Here is a 24,578-nt window from a genome sequence, read left to right as displayed (position 1 = left end):
CAGGAATTTTAACTAATAAGAGTGCCAGGGCTGGAGAGATGGCTCAGAGGTTAAGAGCACTGGCTGTTCTTCCAAAGGTCCTGAGTTCAATTCCCAGCAACCACATGGTGGCTCACAACCATACATAATTGAGATCTGGTGCCCTCTTCTGGCCTGCAGGCATACATGCAGATAGAACACTTTATACATAATAAATAAATAAATCTTAAAAAAAAAAAAAAAAAGAGTGCTGGGTGGTGGTGGTGGCGGCGGTGGCGGTGGCGGTGGCAGCACCTTTGATCCCAGCAGAGGCAGGTGAATCTCTGAGTTCCAGGCCTACAGAGCAATTTCCAGGGCAGCCAGAGCTACAGGAAGAAACCCCCTTCTAAAAAACAAAAGAAATATTTAAATCTAGTCAATTCTAATTGACTCAAAGATTCTAGCGAACATTCTGGTATTCAAAAGGATGAGTCTAGGTCACTACACTCAACAAACGTAAAATTTGGAAACGCATTCCATAATTTATTCTGAGCATAGCTACAGAGATAACTAAAAAATACTGTTTTGTTCGGGCCAATGAGCCGGCTCAGCAGGTAAGTGACTGACACGCAGTATAGACGTCCTGAGCTCCACCTCAGGACTACACATAACCGTGGAAGGAGAAAACTGACTCCACAAAGTTGACCTCTGACCTCCACAAATGAACCTTGACCCATATGAACCCTTGTACATAATACAAAAAATAAATTATTTTATGTGTTGTTGAGAGACAGGATTTCTACATAGCTCTGTCTGTCCTGGAACTCACTATGTACACCAGGCTGGCCTCAATCTCACAAAGATATGCCTGTGCCTGCCTCCTTAGTGCTGAAATTAAAGCCCCAGCTGTTTTATTCTAAGACAGGGCCTCACTATGTAGCCCAGGCTAGCCTGGACCTCAGTCTTCCGAGAGCTAAGACGGCAGGTACACACCGTTTCTTCTAAATCAAACGTTCTGAGGAGCAGTCATTTTCTTAAGGATGTTGTCATTTAAAAACCTGGGTGGGGATGGGGTGGGGATGAGGGTGAAGGGGGGGTGATTAGGGTGAGGGGAAGGGGAGGGTATGTCTCTTCTTTCAGCTGGATCTCTGTGAGTTCCAGGCCAGCCTGTCTACAGAGAGTTCCAGGATAGCCAGGGCACTTACACAGAGAAACCTTGTCTCAAAAAACTGAAAATAAATAAATACCTCAGGGCCTTTTTCTATGTACAGAACTCGGAGCTTTTTTTTATTTATTTAAGATTTACTTATTATGTATACAGTGTTCTGCCTGCATTTATGCCTGCAATGCAGACCAGAAGAGGGCACCTGAATGCATTACAGAGGGATGCGAGCCACCAGGTGGTTGCTGGAAATTGAACTCAAGACCTCTGGAAGAGCAGCTGGTGCTCTTAACCTCTGAGCCACCTCCCCAACTCCCAGAATCCAAGCTTTAAACAAGTACTTGGTTCAGAACTGACCGAATCCAGAGCCACAACTGATGTTCACAGTCTACCATCTTTGGTTTTTTCCCCCCATTTTTTTTATTTACCCCGTATGCTTTCCCCAAAAGAATGGCTGTCCTTCAGATAAATGTGGGCTGTCTGAAAATGAAAACCACATCATTTTTGGGAAACCAATGGACTGCTTTCTCTTGGATTTTCATTTGATAATGCTGATGTTTTGATAACAAAGAATTTCTTTCCACGTTAAAGACAACCTATCTGAACCAATAGGTTAAGTCCTTTTAGTATAATGTGATGCTATTGCTTTATTCCAGGAAACCAGGTAAGAACTACATGGTAAAAATTAAATACGGGAAACAGAAAAAGTAAAAATAAAGCAAAGCCCTAAAACTAAAGGTATGAAAATACAAACCTTCAAAACAAACAGCCAAGAAAAAGCTGATTGTGCTATGCACCTCTCGTTCAATTCTTCGTGCCTCAAAACAACATTTTGTGTAAGGTCAGCCCTGACATTCTAAACGAACTTTAAAAAGGGTCAAATACAGCCCAAATGACAGGCTGGCTCTCCCTGTCCCCCGGCTGAGCCCTCACTGCAGACCTTGGAGACACACCTCCTTCTCCAGCCCGAAGGCCGCGCGCTGCTCGCGCAGTTTGGAGAGAAACAATCTGGGAGAAACAAGATTTCTTTGTCGTTTGTTGCTGTTTTTAAAATCAAACTGATCCCACAAGCCACCTATGAAGGGCGATTTCTCCAGTTCCAAAGGAAAAGCCTTTGTGAACATTCCGTCATAGAAGGGTAGGAGCCCCAAGGCGACTGCAGTCACCCGGAAGCTCGGGACGTGGGCGGCGCGCAGGCCCGAATTCGGGACCCCACGAGCAGCGAGCCGCGGGCCGGAACCCTCGGACGGGGAGCTCACCAGCGGGGAACCGCGGGCCGGAACCCACAGACAGGGAGCCCACCGGGCCAGAACCCTCGGACAGGGAGCCCACCGGCGGGGAAACGCAGGCCGGACCCCACGACTGGCCCGCGGCGGGCGGGTTAACACCGCGGCGCCGCAGCCTCGGCCTGCCTTACCGCCGCCCGGCCCGCCGCCCGCGCCTCGGGTACTCACACACGCACAGCTCCACCACGTACGCGTAGTAGGACCAGACGACCACAAAGGTGATGAAGAGCACCGGAACCCAGCCCACCACGCGCTGGCAGCAGCGCCAGAGTGTCCAGGGCGCCATGTTCCTCCGGTGACCTGGCCCCGCTCCCCACGATTCTGCACGGCGCCCAGACTCCCGCCGCTGTTCCAGCAGCTCCCCCTCCCCCGAGGCACCGCTGCTGCGAGCAGAGGCGTAGGGCGACGCCGCAACTCCGCCCCTCCGGGAGCCCGACCCGGACCCGCCCCCGCCCCGCATCCCGCCGCCCCGCCCCTAGCCCGGCGCCGGGCTCTCCCCGTAGGGGGTGTGGCTTCCCGGCCGAAGGAGGCGGGGCCTGGGGCTGGGGCGGGGCTTCTGCTCGGGCCCGCCCACGGGATTTGCGGTGGGGTCTGGGTGGAAAAGAGGGGAGAGTGCTAGGGGGGTGGGAGGGCCTCCAGGACTGGGTGATGTGAGGGATGCGGATGCGCATGGGGAGAGGAATGAATCCTTAGCCGCCCTGTGTGCCTTGGCTCTGTGTAAAACTCTTCCCCGGGGGTCTTTAGGACCCAGACAAGTTGGGTCCTTTTTATATAATGCCATGCCCCACTCTAACGTGCAAGCGAGAAAAGCATTATAAATAATTAAAATACAAGACTCCTATGATTCTGATGTGTCTTCAATGAAGAATCCCCGAGACAATTTGGTCCTCACGCCGCCCTTCCCCCCCCCGTGTTTTGTTTGAACTGATGATAGGCGCCTGTGACTCAAGGTGGAAGCCATATGTTCAGCCGATCAGTTTGATTTGGAACCCACATTTAAGGTTACATTGTGAAAGTGGAATATATAAACAGCCCTTTCTGGGCGCTGAAATTTTCAAATTTATTTACTGCTAGAGATTGCTAAGCAATGACTGTAATCTTGGTAGAATCTAGAAGCCTTGCTGTGAAGCGTCATAATGCGCAATCATTAGAAATAATACCAGACATTCTAGAAAAAGAGTAGTACATTCATTTATTTGCTTTGTATGTGGATGCCCATGAACCAGCTCAGGTGTGTGTCGGGGGTGGGGTGGGGAGGGCAGGTCTGAGGACATTTTACTGGAGTGGTTTTTCTCCTTCACCGTGTGGGTACTGGGATCAAACTCGTCAGGTTTCCCACACTGCATCTCACTGGCTCCAGACAGCATGTTTTGTTTTAAGGTTTATTTATTATTTATTTAATTTATTTGGCACAGGGCATGGTGACCCATGCCTTTAATCCCAGTGCACTCAGGAGGAAGAGGCTGGTGGATCTCTGTGAGGTTTGTTTGCGTTTGTTTTTCAAGACAAGGTGTGTAGCTTTGGAGCTGGTCCTGGAACTCGCTCTGTAGACCAGGCTGGCCTGGAACTCACAGAGATCTGCCTGGCTCTGCCTCCCGAGTGCTGTGATTAAAGGCGTGTGCCACCACCTCCCGGCTCTCTCTGAGTTTCAGGCCAACTAAGAACTACATAGTGTGCAACCCTGTCTTAATAATTACATTTTTTTTTCTTTTAGTTTTTGAGTGTGTTATCTGCAGGTATGTCTGTGCATCACATGGGTGCCTGGTACTGAGGAGACCAGAATTGGGCATCAGAATCCTAGAACTGGAGTTACAGACGATTAAGAACCACTAAGTAGGTGCTGGGAACTGAACCTTGGTCCTCTACAAGAGCAAAAGAGCTTCTCTCCAGCTTTGGAACAACATTCTTAATGCCAGTTACTGCTGCTATCATAGCAATTTGGGTTTTAGAGTGAGATTTTAGTTAGCTACTATTCACTAAAGTCTCCAGGAAGAAGACAACTTTTTCTTTTTCAAGACAGGGTTTCTCTGTGTAGTTTTGGTGCCTGTCCTGGATCTTGTTCTGTAGACCAGGCTGGCCTTGAACTCACAGAGATCAGCCTGGCTCTGCCTCCGGAGTGCTGGGATTAAAGGCGTGTACCACCACCACCACCCCAGCTAGGTAACTGCTTTTATAGTATGATAAAGACTTAGTAAAGTGAGTATTAATATTTAACTGCCACATACTACTGTTTGAAATAATAAAATGTGTGAAATAGCCTGGCCTCAAAGTTCTGACTACATATTTTAGTGGCAGAGTTGACACTAAGGTGGATAAAATTCAGACAGTTTTCCAGAAAGATGGCTTCAAAGTAAGAGTCAACACGGAATCTGGAGGCTAGGGGTGTAGCCAAGTGGGGGACCACCTCAAGTACAGGTCTGGCAATAGGTTCAGACCCCAGTGGTATGTGTGTGTGTGTGTGGGGGGGTGGCTATGGTAGAATTAGAATTGACATAAAAACTAGTATTAAGAATGCTGTAGGGGGCTGGAGAGATGGCTCAGAGGTTAAGAGCACTGATTGCTCTTCCAGAGTCCCGAGTTCAATTCCCAGCAACCACATGGTGGCTCACAACCATCTGTAATGAGATCTGGTGCCCTCTTCTGGTGTGCAGACATACATGCAGGCAGAACACTGTATACATAATAAATAAATAAATCTTAAAAAAAAAAAAAAAAAAGAATGCTGTAGGAGCTGAAGAGATGGCTCAGCAGTTAAAAGCACTGGCTGCTCTTCCAGAGGGACCTGGGTTTGATTCTCAGCACCCATGTCGCAGCTCACAACTGTCTGTCCAGGGGATCTGACACCTTCACACCAATGCACATAAAATAAAAAATTTTAAAAAAAAAGGCAGTGGTGGCGCACACCTTTAATCCCAGCACTCGGGAGGCAGAGGCAGGTGGATCTCTGAGTTCAAGGCCAGCCTGGGCTACAGTGAGAGTACCAGGAAAGGTACAAAGCTGCACAAAGAAACCCTATCTCAAAAAACCAAAAAAAAAAAAAAAAAATGCTGTCTCATGAGCCTGTGGTGGTGGTGTGTGCCTTTAATCCCAGCACTTAGGAGGCAGAGGTAGGCAGTTCTCTGTAAAGTCAAGGCCAGCCTGGTCTACAGAGCGAATTCCAGGATAGTCAAGGCTACAACAGAGAAATCCTGTCTCAAAAACAACAAAAAGTGCTGTTTGAGGACCAGGATTGGCATGTAGTCAGTGAAGCCCTTTTCCTCCTGCCGTCCCTCTATATAAAACTGTGTTAAAGGTTAAGCCCTTCACTACTCCTCTGTAAAACAGAAATAATTTCTCTGTTATGTCATTTCGCTTATAACTTCTGGGATCTGCACAGCTTCGGGGATTGAGGTGTCTTAGGGTTTCTATTGCTGTGAAGAGATACCATGACCACGGCAATTCTATAAAGGAAAACATTTAACTGAGGTGGCTGGCTTACAGTTCAGAGGTTCAGTCCATTATCACCATGGAGGGAAGTAAGGCAGCATGCAGGCAGATACGGTGCTGGGGAAGGAGTTAAGAGTTCGTACATCTTGACTCACAAGCAAGAGGAAGTGGTCTGAGACACTGGGTGTGGCTTGAGCATAGATGAGACCTCAAAGCCCGCCTCCACAGTGACACACTTCCTCCAACAAGACCACACCTGCTCCAACAAAGCCACGTCTCCTAATAGTGCCATTGCCTATGAGCTTATGGAAGCCAATTATCTTCAAACGACCACATGGGGCATCAAGGGAATAAATAAAGGATAGCTATACAAAAGAGCTGAGATTGGGTGGTCTTGGCTCTCTGATAGAGAAGACTCAGCACCCTATATCTGAGTCAATGCTCTATTGGTGTGAAGAGACACCATGACCATGGCAAATCAAATAAAGGAAAGCATTTCATTGGGGCTGACTTACAGTTTCAGAGGTTTAGTCCGTTATCATCATGGTGGGGAGCATGGAGGCACACAGGCAGAAATGGTGCTGGAGAAAGAGCTGAGAGATCTACATCTGGATCAGCAGGCAGCAAGAGGAGAAAAAGCCACTGGGCCTGGCTTGGGCCCTTGAAACCTCAAAGCCCTCCGACAATGACATACTACCTCCAATAAGGCCACACCTATTCCAAGGCCACACCTCCTAATCCCTCTCAAGTAGTGCTACTCCCTAATGACCAAGCATTCAAATGTATAACCCAGTGGGGCCCATTCCTAGACAAACCACCACACCCTGGAAACTCAGTGTGTGTTGACCAGAGAGGCAGGTTATTGCATACAGCTGAGCACAGGAAGAAGGGCCATTACATACAATTGAACAGAGAGGCAGGTTATTGCATACAGCTGAACAAGAAGGCAGGTTTAACTAATCTCTGTAGGGGCGCAGTCTTCAGGCCATTGACATCTGAGGGGCGGATTACAGTGGACATTTTCTATTCACACTGTCAACATTTTTACTCTAACCAGAGGAAGCTTTGCCATCCTTCTGAGCCCTGCCCAGGGAGTCCCATGGAGCTGAAGCTTAGGTCCTTACATGGCTGTGCCCATGTCAACAACATACATTCACCAAGGACTTACTGCTTCCCTACACTAGCTACGAAGACATAATAGACCACATAAGCTAGAGCAGTGGTTCTCAACCTTCCTAAGGCTGCGACACGTTTAATACAGTTTCTCATGGTGTGGTGACCCCTAAACATAAATTTATTTTTGTTGCTACTTCATAACTGTAATTTTCCTGGTGTTATGAGTCCTAATGTAAATATTTTAGTAAACTAAAGGTTTGTCAATGGAGTTGTGGCCCATAGGTTGAGAATCACTGAACTAGAGTCCTGAAACAACAGAAATGGATTCTCTAAGTTCTGGAAGTGAAAAAGTCTAAGTCAAGGTATTGAGAAAACCACATTCTCTTGGAACAGAATAGTGAGAACTACTTTTTGCTGGCTTTTATTTGTTTGATTTTATTATTGTTTTGAGGACAAGATCTCAGTATATAGTCCTCAAACTGCCAATCCTCCAGCCTCAGTCTCTCAAGTGCTTGAATTAAAGATGTCCTCTGGCACACCTAACTGTGGTGATATATTGTGTCCCCCCCCCAAAAAAAAATAATGTGTCTCCCAATAAAATTTACCTGAGGATCACAGGAAAAAGCCAGCCACTATATTAACATAGAAGTCAGGCAATGGTAGCACACACCTTTAATCCTATCTCTTGGGAGACAGGGATCTGTCTGGATCTCTGTGAGTTCAAGGCCACACTGGGAACAGAGGGAGGCATGCTAATACATGCCTTTAATCCCAGCACTAACCATAGAGGTCTGGAGGTTTGTACAGACAGGAAGTAACAGAGCTGGGCAGGAAGAGGAAGTGATGTAGCTGGGCTGAGAGAGCAAATGAGAGAACAGAACAGAAAGGTGTATAGGTGTGGGTAGACAGGAAGTAGCTCACTTTGGAAGCTGCGGAGTTGGTGAGGTGAGGTTAGCTGTGGCTTTTCCTATTCCTCTGATCTCTCTCAGGCTTTAACTCCAATTTCTGGCTCTGAGTTTTTTTTATTAATAAGACCATTTGGAGGGGGAAGACAGGGGAATCCGTGGCTGATATGTAAAATTAAATTAAATTATAAAATAAAAAAATTTAAAAAAAAAAGGAAAAGAAAAAAATAAGACCGTTTAGCAATTCGTCTACACCTATGTAGGAAGAGTCCTTCTTTGTTCATTCCTGCATATGGCTGTGGCCATCAGTCCTTGGCGTTACTTGACTTACAAGTTGTCTCGCTCCAAGATCCACCTCTATTGTCCCCGGGTGTTTTGTTTTGTTTTCCTGCCTTTTTCTTGCTGTCTCTTAGACTGGATTAAGGCTGAGCCCTACTCCAGTGACCTTGTCCTAACTAGTACATGCATAATGATTATTTCCAAGATTATTATTCCTAATTCCTGGGGGGGGGAACCACCTCAGCTTATCTTTGGGGAGGCACAACTCAGTATAGAAGATAATTTGGAATCTAACTGAAATGAATCATCTTGCCTATGACTTTGGAAGTTCTTGAAGGGAAGAAGTACTTATTGCGAATCAGTGCCATACGGGTAAGAAATATCTGGCAACTGTAAAACAAATGTTGGAAGGGTTCTGGCTAATGTTTCAATCAATCAAATAGTCTCTGATTTCTAAGTGAGTGCCCCATGTGTCCCAAAAGATATTAACTTTACAAGGGGTGTAGGAAATAGTTCAGATCCACTTCCTTGTCTTTTTTGGTTTTTTTGAGACAGGGTCTCTCTGTGTAGCTTTGCACCTTTCCTGGAACTCGCTTTATAGACCAGGCTGGCCTCGAACTCACAGAGATCCGCTTGCCTCTGCCTCTCGAGTGCTGGGATTAAAGGCGTGCGCCACCACTGCCCGGCATCCACTTCCTTGTCTTAAAGTCATCTTTGGGGCAGGTTGTGATTTTTTTTTAGGCAGGGTTAGGTTTACACTAGCCCCCTGGTAACATTTTGGAAATATGTCTATCTTTGGTGCTCACAGGCATGCATTAACTCATGCTCTTTTGCCTGTCAGTGGTAGGAACCAGCATCCCAAACCCCTTCTGTTCCTCATTGGGAGCATGACTTCACTGCATCTCTGCCACTGCTTCAAGTTAAGGTAGGGTCATGATGTGAGTGGAGAAACTGTATTTGATGACCCAGACCACGGGTGAAAGAATAGTGAAGAGAGAAAAAAAAAAAGTCTTCAGACTAGAAGACCAATTGAAAGGCTGAGGCAGTTCCACAGGCATGTTGAGGGTAGCCTGAGGCAGGGTTGCATTCCACAGGCATGTTGAGGGTAGCCTGAGGCAGGGTTGAGTTCCACAGGCATGTTGAGGGTAGCCTGAGGCAGGGTTGGGTTCCACAGGTGTGTTGAGGGTAGCCTGAAGCAGGGTTGGGTTCCACAGGCATGTTGAGGGTAGCCTGAGGCAGGGTTGCATTCCACAGGCATGTTGAGGGTAGCCTGAGGCAGGGTTGGGTTCCACAGGCATGTTGAGGGTAGCCTGAAGCAGGGTTGGGTTCCACAGGCATGTTGAGGGTAGCCTGAGGCAGGGTTGGGTTCCACAGGCATGTTGAGGGTAGCCTGAGGCAGGGTTGGGTTCCACAGGCATGGTAAGGGTAGCCTGAGGCAGGGTTGGGCTCCACAGGCATGTTGAGGGTAGCCTGAGGTAGGGTTGGGCTCCACAGGCATGTTGAGGGTAGCCTGAGGTAGGGTTGGGTTCCACAGGCATGGTAAGGGTAGCCTGAGGCAGGGTTGGGTTCCACAGGCATGTTGAGGGTAGCCTGAGGCAGGGTTAGGTTCCACAGGCATGTTGAGGGTAGCCTGAGGTAGGGTTGGTCACAGAGAGAAGCTGTTCCGAGCTTCAGATCACCTTTGTTGCACTGCTCCGAAATACAGCAGTGATAGAAGAAAATGGAGACTGAGAAGACCACACCCTCCATCCCCAACCTTTATTTTCTCCACATCTGACAAAAGAAATAGAAAAAAAAAACAAGCCTTCAGTCTCTCAGACAGTGGCCTCCTTCCTTCCCTCCCAGTCTCCCCCTTCTCTCTCCTTCTTTTTGCCAGCTGCCAGTTAGCCTGATGACTGATTTCTGGGTTCTCCATTGCAGCCACCAGCAGGAACCTAAATATAGGTCAAGTTCTCTCTCTGGGTTGAGGGGTAACGGGAAATCATTAGAACTTATATAAAGCACGTGGATGTGGGTGTGGAAAGAGTAAAGGTGAGCCAGATGTAGCACACTTGAGATTCCAACACTCAGGAGTCTGACACACACTGAGAATCTGAAGTCAGGCTGGCTGGGCTACAGTAAGACTTTGTCTCAATAAACAAAGAAATGGATTCATGTATGTGAACTAAAGCACAATTCCACAACACATGAAGAAATCTAGTATTAAGAAAGGATGCAAGGGGCTGGAGAGATGGCTCAGTGGTTAACAGCACTGACTGCTCTTCCAGAGGTCTTGAGTTCAATTCCCAGCAACCACATGGTGGCTCACAACCACCTGTAATGAGATCTGGTGTCCTCTTCTGGTCGACAAGGACACATGCAGACAGAACACTGTATACTTAATAAATAAAAATAAATCTTAAAAAAAAGAAAGGATGCAAATAAAAATCAGCAGAAGAGGGCTGGAGAGATGGCTCAGTGGTTAAGAGCACTGACTACTCTTCCAGAAGACCCAGGTTCAATTCCCAGCACCCACATGGCAGCTCACAACTGTCTATTACTCCAAGATCTGACACCTCACACACTCACATATATGCAGGCAAAATACTAATGCACATAAAATAATTTTTTTTTTTTTTTTGGTTTTTCGAGACAGGGTTTCTCTGTGTAGCTTTGCGCCTTTCTTGGAACTCACTTGGTAGTCCAGGTTGGCCCTGAACTCACAGAGATCCGCCTGGCTCTGCCTCCCGAGTGCTGGGATTAAAGGCGTGCGCCACCACCGCCCGGCAATAAAAATTTTTAAAAAGAAAGAAATCAGCAAAGGAAATGATGAAGGGGCTGGGGGTGTGGCTCAGTGGTGGAACATAGAACCCTCACAGGAGAGCACCCTCTTTGAACCCCTGGAAAAGAAGCCATTAGCCCAGAAGGCATAGAAATACCAAGAAACGTTTGAGCAAACAGGCCTTGCCGAGCTCCTGTTTTATTACCATTAAATCACACCTTTCTCCTCCAATCACATTTCCACTCCACCATCCATAAGAATGGATGGGTTCCCTGTTTGGATCTTCATTTTTAAAGACTCCGTGTCACATAAAACATAATGATAAATACATCTGGACGCTTCTCTGTTGCTAACCTTTTATTATAGGTGCCTCAGTGATGGAATTCACAATGGATTAGGAATCATTTCTTGACATACTACCCACATTAAAATCTTTTTGAGAACTGCAGGAGGGCTGTGTCTTGCTTTAGGAACAAATGACTCAGAAGATTCTGCCAACCAAAAAAGGCAAATTGAGGCACATGGAATATGAGAATGCAGAATCAGAGGCAATTCATGATGGTCACTGAGGGACCAGGTTCTAGACATCCCAAACTAGAATCCCCCTGATGGTGTACAGGGGTCTGGGGCTTTTCAAGATTTTGTATGTGTGCTAGGGATTTTATGTAGGGCCTCAAGAAAAACATGCACTCTAGTCCTGTCCCACTTCACCCTCAGCCCATGTACAATAACTCCCCAAGAGAAAGACACAGATAACCCCACTGATTAAGCCAATTAAAAATATAAGAGTCCTTTTATTTTTGGCCAGTGACTAAGAGTGGGCTTATGCCTCAAAGTCTTTTGGTGTCAAAGCTCAGAGGGACAGCATTTTTAAAGGCAAAAAACACAATTACATCAATGTTCGATGAGGGTCAGAGTAACATTTGTTTTGACAGAACATAGTAGTTATTTCAGACACAACATGGCAATTAATTTTGGCTTATACCTTCTTCAGTTATTTTAGTTTAAGTTTGTATAAATTTAATTATTTTGGTTAATACTCTGGACCATGGTCAGGAACATGGAAATCTCAAAAGTGTTGCCAAGGCGGACATGTCTGTTGCAGGAGTAGAGGGCTGAGAACTGTCTAAGCAATTACAAAATGAATCAGGGCAAGATGGCGTTACCTTCGTCACCTCATATGGATGGGCTATTATAGATAAAGAATAAAAAGATGGAGGGTGTCATAACACAGTTTGTCACGGTTAGAGTGTTTGACAAGGACAGTGCTGGATGGTGATTAGCAGTGCTCACATGTAATTGTGATAAGTACTGGGTGTGTGTGATGCCCCCAAGGCACACATTTCCTACCTTCCAGGTCCCAGGTTCTGTAAAAAGGACCAAGACCTTAATACAACTGACTCCATGATGGAAGTACCATTCAGGTTGTAAAACTCATCACGTCGACAGCACCACCTACCGAAACTAAAAAGCCTAATCCATCAAAGTCCATAGTCCTGGGAAAGTCTCTCTAAGTGAACTAACTTTGCTTTTTGGCTTCTGTAGTTCTGATTCTTGCTAACTGTTCTTGTTAAATAAAGTATGTCAACCCAGGACATGTTTTTTGTACTTAAAAGCTCGCCCTGAGAACGGCTCAGGGCTACACTGGGATCCTGAACACCCAGTGTAGTTACCAGCTGGCTTATAAAGACTTTCTATTGGCTTAAACCCATGTCTGAGCAGTCTTCTCTGGTGGGTACTGTTAATCCCAATGGCGAGAATAAGACCACTTCCACAATTTGAGCCAAATCTGAAGTAAGCTTGATTTTTTTGTATTAGGGTGCACCCAAGAGCTGGTTAGCAACTCCCTCCTAAGTCAGGTTAAAAAGAGCAGCCCCGAATCCACCTCTTGGGCCCTTTTAAGGAGTAAAATCATGAGTGGTTTTACAGAAGAGAGACAGTGAGGCAATAAGGAAATCCAACAAAACAAAACAAACAAACAAACAAAAAGCCATGTCACCATGTGGTTAGGGAGGGACCAGGGAGGTGAAATGCCCATCCCCTCTTTTTTTTGTTTTTTGTTTTTTTGTTTTTCGAGACAGGGTTTCTCTGTGGAGCTTTGCACCGTTCCTGGATCTCACTCTGTAGACCAGGCTGGCCTCGAACTCACAAAGATACGCCTGCCTCTGCCTCCCGAGTGCTCGGATTAAAGGCGTGCGCCACCACCGCCCGGCTTGGCCATCCCCTCTTATAACAGGACTAAACCTAACAGGGCCAGTTGGTTTTTTTCTTTCCCAGGGGCCAGTTTGCTAAGACCTCTACCCCATATTACCCCACCATCCTATGTTGACTCATGTCTGGCTTCAATCAGACCCTCAGGAAGCATGTACAGACTAGTCTGGTAGCCAATCAGGGTCCTACTTGACCACAAGCAGGAACCGTTCTAGCTATTTTCAGTCAAACAGACCCCTGATACAGCAGACAGACCCCTGACAGACACTGCAACCACAGCACCACAGGTGCTGACCAGATGTCACCAGCCAATCATAAAATGACTCCTGTACCAGTAAGAGTCTATACCCAATCACTTCAAAGTACACTTAACTCCAGCTGGAATTTTCCTAGCCATGCTTAAAAGGCACCTGTGAGCTTCTCCTGGGGTTGCCATTTTGATTTTGCCACTTTATCTGATGGTTTGACCCCAGCATGCTGGAACTTTTTATTCAATGCTTTTGCTGATTACACACATGACTGGTGGTCTTTTATGAGACTTCTCGAGGACCCTAACAAGAGGGTAAGGGAGGGTAAGGGTATCTTCAAAAACAAGTCAAGGCCATGGGTTGGGGAAGGTCAGGTCCCAGGAAAGAGAAAGCAACTCAGCTCTTATAGTAAATAGAAACTTATTTTTTAACAATACAGCATAATGGCTCCTGCCTTCAAAATGGAGTCAGGCAGGTTTAATATACCATAACAGGTTCCTGTGTTACTCAGGGTTCCCTAGAGGAACAGAACCAATGGGAATTTATATATATATATATTCAGATTCAAATTAGTCAGCTTTAAAACAATAACAACAGCAGAGTCATATTTGAGAGCTGAGAACCTGGTTGTTACTTAGTCTTGAGGCTTTGTGTCTGAGTGGCCAGAGAAGTCCCCCAGGAGCTGTCTCTCACTAGGCTCCCTCCTGATGACCCTTAGTTGCCCAGTCCACAAGGCAGGGTGCCTCAGCAGTCCCAGGCTGGTGCCTGAGAGCCTGGAAGGTTCCTGAGGACTAGCTGGTCCCTAGCCCATGTTGAAAGCTTGAGAAAGCTAGTTGTGATGTCAGTGAAGGGAACGGCGGCAGTGGCAGGGCAAACCAGCAGCAGGAAGGAAAGCCAAGTGAGCTAAGGGCAAGATGATTTTCCTTCCTCCCACATCAATCATGGCAATCAGGACAGTTGTTCAGTTGAGGAGCCACGCTCCAGTGATTCTAATTTGTAGCAAGTTGACATTAAAACCATAATAGTTCCATCCTTAGTACCCCCAAACCAACCAAACAAAACCAAAAAACAAAACAAAACAAAACAAAACAAAAAACCAGGAGGCACAAAGTCTGCTCTGAAGTTGCTTTTTTTTTTTTTAAAAAATTATTGTTTGTTTTGTTTCTGTTTGTTTTTGAGACCCGGCTCCACATGTAACCCAGTCTGACCTTGAACTCTCCATCCTCCTGGGTTTTCTCTGCAGTGCTGATGGTACAGGCATGTGCCACCAAGCCTGCCTCTATGTGTGATCTTTGTACATTAGGGCCTGCAGAAAACTTCAGTGTAGCTCAAAATGACTAAGGTGACTGACTGTCTTAGTCACTGTTCTGTTGCTGTGAAGGGACACCATGGTCAAGGCAACTCATAAAAGAAAGCATTTAATTGGGGACTCGCTTATAGTTTTAGAGGGTTAATCCATTATCATCGTGATGAAAGGTAGACAGGCATGGCACTGGAGCAGTAGCTGAGAGGTTTACATCTTCACCCACAGAGAGACAGGAGGAGAGGGGGAGAGAGGGAGGGACCTGGCATGAACTTTTGAAACCTCAAGCCCACCCACAGTTACACACCTTCTCCAACAAGGCCACACCTTCTCCAACAAGGCCACACCTTCCATACAAACTTCAGCACTTTCCCAGCATGAGATTCCTGAGGAAATTCCAGTTTCCTGGAGCCAGCATTTCAATAATCTGATGATCAAAGGGGCCCAAGTGTCCCTGTTAGCATCCCTTCCCTACTGCCAGGCCACATACGCATCTGGTAGCTAACAGGCCCAAATCTTGACACCCACCCATTCTTCTCCAGACCATGACTTTTGTTATTGTTTGTATTTTGGCTCTTAGCTCTTTACTGTTTACTCTTTGGGGGCCCACCACTCTGCTTCCAAATAAATCCACACGGAGGCTTATTCTTACTTATAAATGTCCAGCCTCAGCTTGGCTTGTTGCTTGCCAGCTTTTCTTAACCTTAAATTAACCCATCTGTCTTTTGCTTCTGGGCTTTTACCTTTTTCTATTTTTGTATGTCTTTCTTTCTTACTCCATTGCTGGCTGTGTAGCTGGGTGGCTGGCCCCTAATGTCCTCCTCCTTCTTTCGCTCCTAGATCTCTTTCCTCCTAGATTTCTCCTTCTATATATACTCTCTACCTGCCAACTCTGCCTATCCTTTCTCCTGCCTCGCTATTGGCCGTTCAGGCTCTTTATTAGACCATCAGGTATTTTAGACAGGCACAGTAACACAGCTTCACAGAGTTAAACAAATGCAACATAAACAAAAGTAACACACCTTCAAATAATATTCCACAACAGATTTTGCTGAATATGGAAGTGACATTTGATGGTGTATTTTTACACAGCAGAAGAAAACATGCTTTAGTAAAGAGTTTTAGATTCTGGTGGGTTTTGTTTGTTTGTTTCCTTATTTTTTTTTTAAACTTCTCAAACCATCTTAGTTTTATAGATTAGTTGAAAAATCAGTACAGAGAATTTCTGTAGAGCCTTCACCTAGCTTCCCTGAATGTCAGCTTACATAACTGCCAAGTATTTATCCAAACTCAAAAATTAGCATGGGTCCAACAATATTACCTAAGCGACACACTTCACTGGGATATCACAGTCCCTACCAAGGCCCTTTTTCTGTCCCAGAATTTCTCATATATGTGTAGGTGTTGGGCTTTTTAGTCAGCTCTAGTCTGGCTATGGTTTCTCAGTCTGTCTTTGTTATGCATGAAAAACACTTTGGAAAAGTACTGGCCAACAGGCCCAGAAAGACAACACAGTATTCTCACTTGCATTTGGATTCGAAACAATCAGATTCACAGAAGCAGAGAGAAGAATGGTGTTTACCAGAGGGTGTGTGTGTGTGTGTGTGTGTGTGTGTGTGTGTGTGTAAGAATGTTGTTACAATGCTTCAGTGAGACCAAAGGGATGCATTTTAGTCCTTGGTGGCACAGTATGGTGATCATGATGGTATTTTTCATGTTTCATATTGTTGAGGGTAAGTTGCAAATACTCTAACTACAAAAATAGTATTTGAGGTGACAGGTGTATTAATTTGATTTAATCATTTCATTTTTTGTTTACATATGTATATATATTTACATATATGTTTTGTGTTTACATATTTGCATATATATAATCACTTAGTACCTCAATATATGTATATTTATTTTATTTATTTATTTATTTTATTTATATATTTATTTTTGAGACAGGGTTTCTCTGTGTAGCTTTGCACCTGGATCTCGCTCTGTAGACCAGGCTGGCCTCGAACTCACAAAGATCCTCCTGCCTCTGCCTCCCGAGTGCTGGGATTAAAGGCGTGTGCCACTGCCGCCCTGCTTTTTTTTTATGTATTAAATTTATTTTGGCCCATTTGCTATATTTAATATTACTGTGTGTGTAGTCAAAGGACAATTTGTTGACATCAGTTTTCTCCTTCAACCTTTAAGTGGGTTCTAAAGATGAACTTGAGTCACAAGCCTTTCAGGCAGGTGATGAAGCATAAATCTAGTTAATCTTATCAATTAAAAACCCGGAGTCGGGCTGGAGAGATGGCTCAGCGATTAAGAGCATTGGCTGTTCTTCCAGAGGTCTTGAGTTCAATTCCCAGCAACCACATGTTGGCTCACAAGCATCTGTAATGAGATCTGGTGCCTTCTTCTGGCCTGCAAGCATGCATGTAGGCAGAACACTATATACATAATAAACAAATAAATCTTAAAAAAAAACAACAAAAACAAAAACAACAACAAAAAAAATCCGGAGTCAGGTATTTGGGTGAAAGCTGAAAGATCAGAGAATCAGAGCAGCTAGCCAAGAGAACTTTCTTACCTCTACAAAATCTTGGACTGAAATGGGAGGATCCAGTCTCTACAAATCCTTTGACTGAATGGGCCAAGATCTCCACCTGCCTTATATTCCTGTCTCCACCTTCTGATTGTGCTGGGATTAAAGGCGTGAGCCTCCCATGTGCTGGGATCAAAAGCTTGATCCTCCCTAGTGCTGGGATTAAAGGCGTGAGCCTCCACTGCCCTGCACTGTTTCTCTTTTAGACTGGCTCAATCTCACGTAGCCCATGGTGGCCTTGAACTCCTGATCTTCCTGCTTCCTCCTCCCAAGTGCTCCCATTGCCTGGTCTCTATGGTTAGCTGGTAGCTAGCTCTGCCCTCTGATCTCCAGGCAAGCTTTATTGGTTAGAACACAAACAAAATATCATATAATAAGGTGCCTTTTCCTGAGAAGCCATCCTGTAGGCCCCCTTCTCCCATTTACTATAAAAGACTTAGTCCCTCAACTGCCAAAGCTACTTTAGTTAAAAAAATTATGTATATTTTTTCAATTTTGAAAGGAATGAGCTCTTGTAGAATTTGAGGACAAGTCCTGAAAAGAAGAAAGAAAGAAAGAAAGAGAGAGAGAGAGAGAGAGAGAGAGAGAGAGAGAGAGAGAGAGAGAGAGAAAAGAGAGAAAGAGAAAAAGAAAGAAAGAGAGAAAGAACGGGTTTGGAGGCAGAGGACCTCTGGGAATTCAAAGTCAGCCTGGTATACATGTAAAGTTCCAGGCCAGCCAAGGTTACATAGTGAGACCCTGTTCCCCACCCAACCCCAATCTAAAACAAACAAAAAGAAAAGTGCTGTTCAGGTGTTTTGTAGAAAGTTCCTCAATTTGGATTCATCTGATGATGATTCCTCATGACTACACAGAGGTTGTGAATTTTTTCTTTCTTTTTTCCTTAAGATTTATTTTATTGTTATATGCACATGTTACTGTTTGTTTTAACTCTTTGTGGTCTTGGTCTTTTGGGGGTCCTGCCACCCAGCTCCCAAATAAATCACACACAGAGGCTTATTCTTAATTATAAATGCCCAGCCTTAGCTTGGCTTGTTTCTTGTCAGCTTTCCTTAACTTTAATTATCCCGTCTACCTTTTACCTCTGGGATTTTACCTTTCTTGCTTCTGTATATCTTACTTTCACTCTTACTCCATGGCTGGCTGTGCAGCTGGGTGGCTGGCTCCTAGTGTCCTCTCCTCCTTTTCTTGCTCTTTCTTCTCTTTCTCCCAGATTTCTTCTATTTATTCTCTCTGCCTGCCAGCCCCACGTATCATTTCTCCTGCTTCGCTATTGGCCATTCAGCTCTTTACTAGACCATCAGATGTTTTAGACAGGCACAGTAACACAGCCTCACAGAGTTAAACAAGTGCAACATAGAAGTATGCAACACATCTTTGCATCATTAAACAATGTTCCACTTCGTAAACAAATGTAACACATCTTAAAATATTATTCTACAACATCGATGTGTGTGCCTATGTGATGTTTTTTTTGTTTTGTTTTGTTTTTTGAGATAGGGTTTCTCTGTGTAGTTTTGGTGCCTGTCCTGGATCTCACTCTGTAGACCAGCCTGGCCTTACAGAGATTCTCCTGCCTCTGCCTGCCAAGTACTGGGATTAAAGGCATGTACCACCACCGCCTATGTGAGTTTTTATGTGCACCATGAGAGTGTAGGTGCCCACAGAAGCCAGAGAGTATGGGATCCCCTGGAACTGGAGTTACAAAATAGTTGTGAGTCACCTGAAGTGAATGCTGGAATTTGAACCTTAGGCTGTTTACAAGAGTAACCAGGGCTCATAACCACTAAGCCATCTCTTTATTTGCCTGGAGTTGTGAATGATGGGAAAGGAAATCATATAGGCAATATGCGGTGCCAGAGGCATCATGCTAAGTGCATATGTCATCTGCACAGGACTTTCCGTAACACTTGATTTTGTCTTAAGGTGCCATCTCCATGTTTATCTTAGTTAGGGTTCTATTGCTGGGATAAATACCACCGCCCAAAAGCAACTAGGGGGGAAAGGGTTTATTTTGCTTACAGTTCCGTAGTACAGTCCACCATCTAGAGAAGTCAGGGCAGGAACTCAGGGCAGGAACCTGGAGGCAGGAGCTGATGCAGAGGCCATGGAGGGGTGCTACTTACTGGCTTGCTCCCCATGGCTTGCTCAACCTGTCTTCTTTTCTTTTCTTTTCTTATTTTTTTTATTCCTCAAACAATGATAATTTTATTCTACCATTTCCACCTTGTCACATGCCCTTTTCCCCACCACTTCTTGTAGGTTGTTTTACTGAGCATGGCATACACTTGAACTCTTTTAACACACTTGGCAAATGTGCTGAAAGATTTACATCCTAATGGTCTAGCAAAAGTGCCCACAATGCCCAAATCACTCTGCACAGTACTATAAGCTTGAAGGAATGAGGTCAAATCCATGAGGTTTACTAGGTCATTGATTTGTGAATGGGAATAAAATTCTCACTTGGGTCAACCTGTTTTCTTATAGAACCCAGGACCACCAGCCCAGGGATGGCATCATCCACAATGGGCTGAGTCCTCTCATACCAAGCATAAATCAAAAAAAAAAAAAAAGTACCAGGATTGTGGCAGGAATGTGACAACAAGCTGTACCCCACGGAGGATAAGGGGAGCCATAACTGCTGTCTGCATGCCTGAACTGCAAACACCAACAGGAAGTCAACAACAGCTGTATCTACATCAACAAAATCAACACAGAAAATGGATGAGAGGACCATCCATGCCAGAAGGGTGGCCACAAGCAGGTAGTGTTCTTCCATACAGTGCCAGGCTTAGGATGCCAGGCGCCTGTACCATGTAGGCACTGCCGCACACTGTGGCCACAGCCTGGGGAGTGACCTCTTTTTCCACCTATAATAAGTGCTAGTTTCTGGAGAGAGAGAGAGAGAGAGAGAGAGAGAGAGAGAGAGAGAGAGAGAGAGAGAGAGAGAGAGAAAAGAGAGAATGCAAATGTAGCACAGGCTTGCTCACGGGCCAATCTGGTGAGACATATTCTCAACTGAGGTTCCCCTTTCCAAAATGACTCTGGCTTGTGCCAAGTTGACAAAAAATTGAGGCATCACAATGGTAAAGGCACGGTTTACCCCTTTCTAACCCGGATCACTTGAGGAGAGTTCCTTTTCCACCATAGAGTTACAAAGGAATCATCCGTGCTGTCTGGGCACGCTGGCAGGCCACACAGGGATTAATCAGCACTCAGGAAGGAGGTATAGGAGGCTTAAAAAGATGACGTTTTTCTCTAAAATCTTTACTAGTGACTTCAGTGTTAACCAACCTAAGCCATGGCCATGTCTCTACTTTCTTCCCTCCCTCCCTGTTCTGTCTCTGTCTTTCTCCTCGTTGTCTAGGTCTGTCTTTCTACCTAATATTTCCTCATTCTTCTCTCCTCCACCCAAGAGCCCTTCAATAGGAGGGAGCAGGTCGGAGCTGGACTCCCACAAACTCCTTGGTGTATTCACCATCTCTCGGAAGGCTGAGTGTCTTCTGCCTATGTTGGGCTGTATTTGAAGGGAAGGAAATGGACCTTGGCCTTTGTTCTTTGTGTGGTGGCTTGGATGAGAGTGGTCCCCAAAGGCTCCTATGTTTGAATACCTCATCTCTAGATGATGGAACTGTTTGGGGATGATTAGGTGGTGTGTCTTGTGAAGTAGGTGTGTCACTGGGGTCTGGCTTTGCGGTTTCCAAAGGTGGCCCACTCTGTTTCCTCTCTCTCTTCTTCGAGGTTGTGTCTCAAGATGTGAGCTCTTGCTGCTGCCCCAATGCCATGCCTGCCTGCCTGCTGCCATGCTTCCCACCATGATGGTCACAAACTCGAACGCTATGAAACTGTAAGCCCCAAATAAATATTTTTTTGTAAGTTACCTTGGTCACGGTATCTTATCACAGCAATAGAAAAGTAACTAAGACAGTCTTCCTCTAGATACGTATCTATTTTTATTTTGTGGCATGTCATCTTCCCCCCCAACCCCCCAAGACAGGGTTCCTCTGTGTAACAGCTTTGGCTGTCCTGGAACTCACTCTGTAGACCAGGCTGGCCTGGAACTCAGAGAGATCCACCTGCTTCTGCCTCTTGAGTGCTGGGATTAAAAGTGTGCGCCATTACTGCCCAGCTGCACATGGTCATTTTATCAGTCAGAGTCCACCTTAAGTATTATAACAGAAAGTTTGATTTTTAAAAGACAAAGTGTTTACACTAGGTATTAGGGAATTTTAATCAAAGAGAGACCTGGAGTAATCCCTGTTGGAAGCACCTATCGTGTTTGGGGCCTGGCTACAAAGGCAAGATGTTGGAGCTATTGCAATCTAGAAGCTTGAGGGAGCAGCCCTGCCTGCTCAGGGAAGAATGCCTGGAGGCAGGGGCTGGTGCCTCTGGGGGTGGGGTGGGGAGAGGACACACAATGAAGCTGGTTCTGGGCATGCCAAAAAAAAAAAAAAAAAAAAAAGAGGCAGCCAGAGACTGGTACCAAAGGCTGCAGGGATGGAAGCCTGAAAACCGAGACTGGAGATGTCAAAGGGCTTGTCTTCCGACTCCAGGCTTGCAGCCTCCCTTGTACTGCTCACTGTGGGCCGAGTCCAGGGTGCTGGCAGCAGGTACGGGGAACCAGCATCCCCCGTCGCTGCCTGGCATCACTGTGTGCGTGGAAAACGAATGCTGGAGCAGTGAGATATAACAGCTTCGCCATCAGCAGGATCCTGCAACTTCGTTTATCCACTCACACTTTACACGGCCGCCTAGAATTCAACCATTTAATCCACTTACCCATTTTCACGGTGCTGGATAGTCATGTGGTTTCCAAATTTTATTATCTGAAAGGATGCTGCACTGAACAAGCTTTTCCTTTTCTTTGGATCCTAAACTTCTGTACTCGGGGGCTACTTCATACAGTTATGACTCATATACTGGAGGAGAAAATGTTCATAGTTTTTATTTTTCTGGGCCTTAGTGTTTCCTTCAACATCAAATAGTTCTCACAAATACTGTGCAAACTGGAGTGTTCTAAGCAAAATGTGCTCTGTGTTCACTCTCCTGGAAGAAGGATGGATTCCTACCAAAACAAAGGTGAGCCCCTCGCAGGCACACGGGACAGTGTTCAGGGAGCTTTGGTGGTGGTGACGCCGAAAAAGGAACTTCACCACATGGCCAACATTCCTTTTCTTCTCCTTCAAATACAGCCCGATGTAGGAAGTGGGCGCTCGTTCTTCGGAGAGCTGGTAAACACCAAGTCGTGGCAGCCCACAGCCCGGCATTCTTTTCTTTCAGGTGGCCTTTGAGCTATTCCGGAATGCAAGGGTGCCATCTTGTGGACCTTTTGTATTGAGTTCTTGTTCTTTGAAAGCGACTGTAGTGATACGGCAAGTGCTTCGCGTCATCACTGTTTTCTCTTCTAGTCTCATTTACTCTGGGACACTGAAGTAGTTGTACCGTGAATTTGCACTCCACATTTTGAGAATATGCATTCTTTCTTACGATGGACCTTAATGTACCTAAATTAAAGAAGAATTTTAATTAAACATGTTTACATTTATTTTGTATATGGGTGGGAGAGCCAATCTGGAGGTTACAGGGTAACTTTTGGGAATCAAGTTCTTTCTTTCCACCCTGTGGGTCCTGAGGATTGAACTCAGGTCATCAGCCTTGGTAGCAAGTGCCTTTAGCCACTGAGCCATCTCATAGGTCCCTGAATATTTATTTATTCTTGAGACAGGGTCTCTTTATGTAGTCCGGGCTGGAGGTGTAGACCAGGTGGCTTTGAATTCAAAGAGATCCTCCTGCCCCTCTCTCCCCAGTCCTGGGATTAAAGGCATGCATCACCACACCTGGCACCCCTCAATTTTTAAAAAGAGTTACAATTTATTTTATTTTGCAGTGCTGGGCTGAAAAAAATCAAACTGAGCTCTGGACACATCCGATTCCCTCATCTGTCCTGTGCTGCCCTCTGTACCGAGCTGTGTGCTTATCTGCAGTTTACAAAGCCCCTACTATGTGTCAGGAGTCGTGTGAGGTTTCACAGACACAGCAGTGAGTGCAAACATGTACCTGCTGTTGTGCTGTGGAATGACATTCTGATCGGACAAACAGTATCATCAGACAAAAAATACACTTTCACACTTTCAGGTGATGATGCAGGGCCAGAGACTGGGCTGAGCAATCTTTTTTTTTTTTTTCACATTCATTCACATTTTTTGTGCATATATGTGTGTGTGGCACCCGCATGTCATTGTGAGCACATATGTGAGGTTAGAGGACAACTTGTGGAAATCTATTCTATCCTCCCACCAGGTGGGTCCGGGGGATCAAACTCAGATTGTCAGGTTTGGTGGCAAGACCTTTATCTGCTGAGCCATCTCAGTGGCTCTGATTTATATTTTTTATTTATTTATTTATTTATTTATTTATTTATTTATTTATTTATTTATTTATTTATTTATTTATTTGAGACAGGGTTTCTCTGGGAAACAGTCCTGGCTGTCCTGGAACTCACTCAGTAGACCAGGCTGGCCTCGAACTCACAGAGATCCGCCTGCAGTGGCTCTAATTTCTGACTTACATAAATTGTGGTTGCTATATATAGATCTCATTTCCCACGTCTTAACCTTATTATGTTGGACGCATATTCCTGCTGACGCAGGCCACAGTTCTAACCAAGCACTGTCTTCCTTGGTTCATTTTATTTCTGCCTTTCCTTAGTGGTGAACACTGGTGTGGGCAGTCCTGGCAAGAAAGACTTGGAGCCACCCTCGAGCACATTAGCCTGCTCCCCTGGGTGCATCTGTCCAGAAGGCAGGCTCCTTCTAGGTTTCCTTAAGACTGCCTGTAGCCAGCAGGCACAGGGATCTTGTTTCCTGAATCCATGCTAACCTTTGCAGGATCACATTTCTACTTTTTGCCAGTCTGATAAGTATGGATTGGTATCTTGTCTTAATTTGTGCTCTGCTTACTAGTGAGTGCAGTGCTTTCTTAGGGACTCAGATCAAGCTGTGCACTCTCACATCTCATGGTGAATGCAGTCATCAGCTCCCTTCACTCCTTTCTGACATAACTTCTCACTGTTGCCCAGGTTTGCCTCAAAACCTTGAACTCACGTGATCCTCTCCTCAGCCTCCCAAATAGCTGGGATTACAGGAGCTATTTGGGATTACCCAACTGTGTCCAGCCTCTTCAATTGTTCTCTACCCAGTTGCTAGATATTCTAGAGGGCATTGACTCAGGCTATTCCAGAAATGTGAAGTTATTTAGGGAAACTCTTCCAATATAGTTGTGCCTGAACTCCTGGTTACACGCTATTTTATTTTATTTATAATTCATGTGTGTTACAGCT

The 24,578-nt window shown here is 45.3% G+C and overlaps 2 protein-coding genes across 6 annotated transcripts in view; both read right to left on the bottom strand.

Moving 5' to 3' along the window:
• The window catches only part of Zdhhc20 (zinc finger DHHC-type palmitoyltransferase 20), a 65,125-nt gene extending 62,304 nt beyond the window's left edge, over positions 1-2,821 (bottom strand). For 2 of the 5 annotated variants that reach the window (XM_052733087.1, XM_052733090.1), the window contains exon 1: positions 2,575-2,821. In XM_052733087.1, coding sequence (XP_052589047.1) covers positions 2,575-2,692 — 118 coding nt within the window. In that variant the 5' untranslated portion in view covers positions 2,693-2,821. The remainder of the gene's footprint in view (positions 1-2,574) is intronic. The other 3 variants (XM_052733089.1, XM_052733092.1, XM_052733088.1) reach the window with 2 other exon arrangements.
• Positions 2,822-11,667: 8,846 nt separating this feature from the next.
• Micu2 (mitochondrial calcium uptake 2) overlaps positions 11,668-24,578 on the bottom strand; it is a 112,574-nt gene continuing 99,663 nt past the window's right edge. The window contains exon 13 of the mRNA XM_052733086.1: positions 11,668-22,743. The gene's annotated coding sequence lies outside the window, so the exon portion shown is untranslated. The remainder of the gene's footprint in view (positions 22,744-24,578) is intronic.

This window comes from Peromyscus californicus, unplaced genomic scaffold (assembly GCF_007827085.1).
Source record: "Peromyscus californicus insignis strain IS unplaced genomic scaffold, ASM782708v3 Scaffold_12__1_contigs__length_115047231, whole genome shotgun sequence".
Taxonomy (NCBI): domain Eukaryota; kingdom Metazoa; phylum Chordata; class Mammalia; order Rodentia; family Cricetidae; genus Peromyscus; species Peromyscus californicus.
The sequence above is the reverse complement of the archived record's forward strand: the minus strand, read 5'-3'. Positions and strand labels throughout refer to the sequence as shown.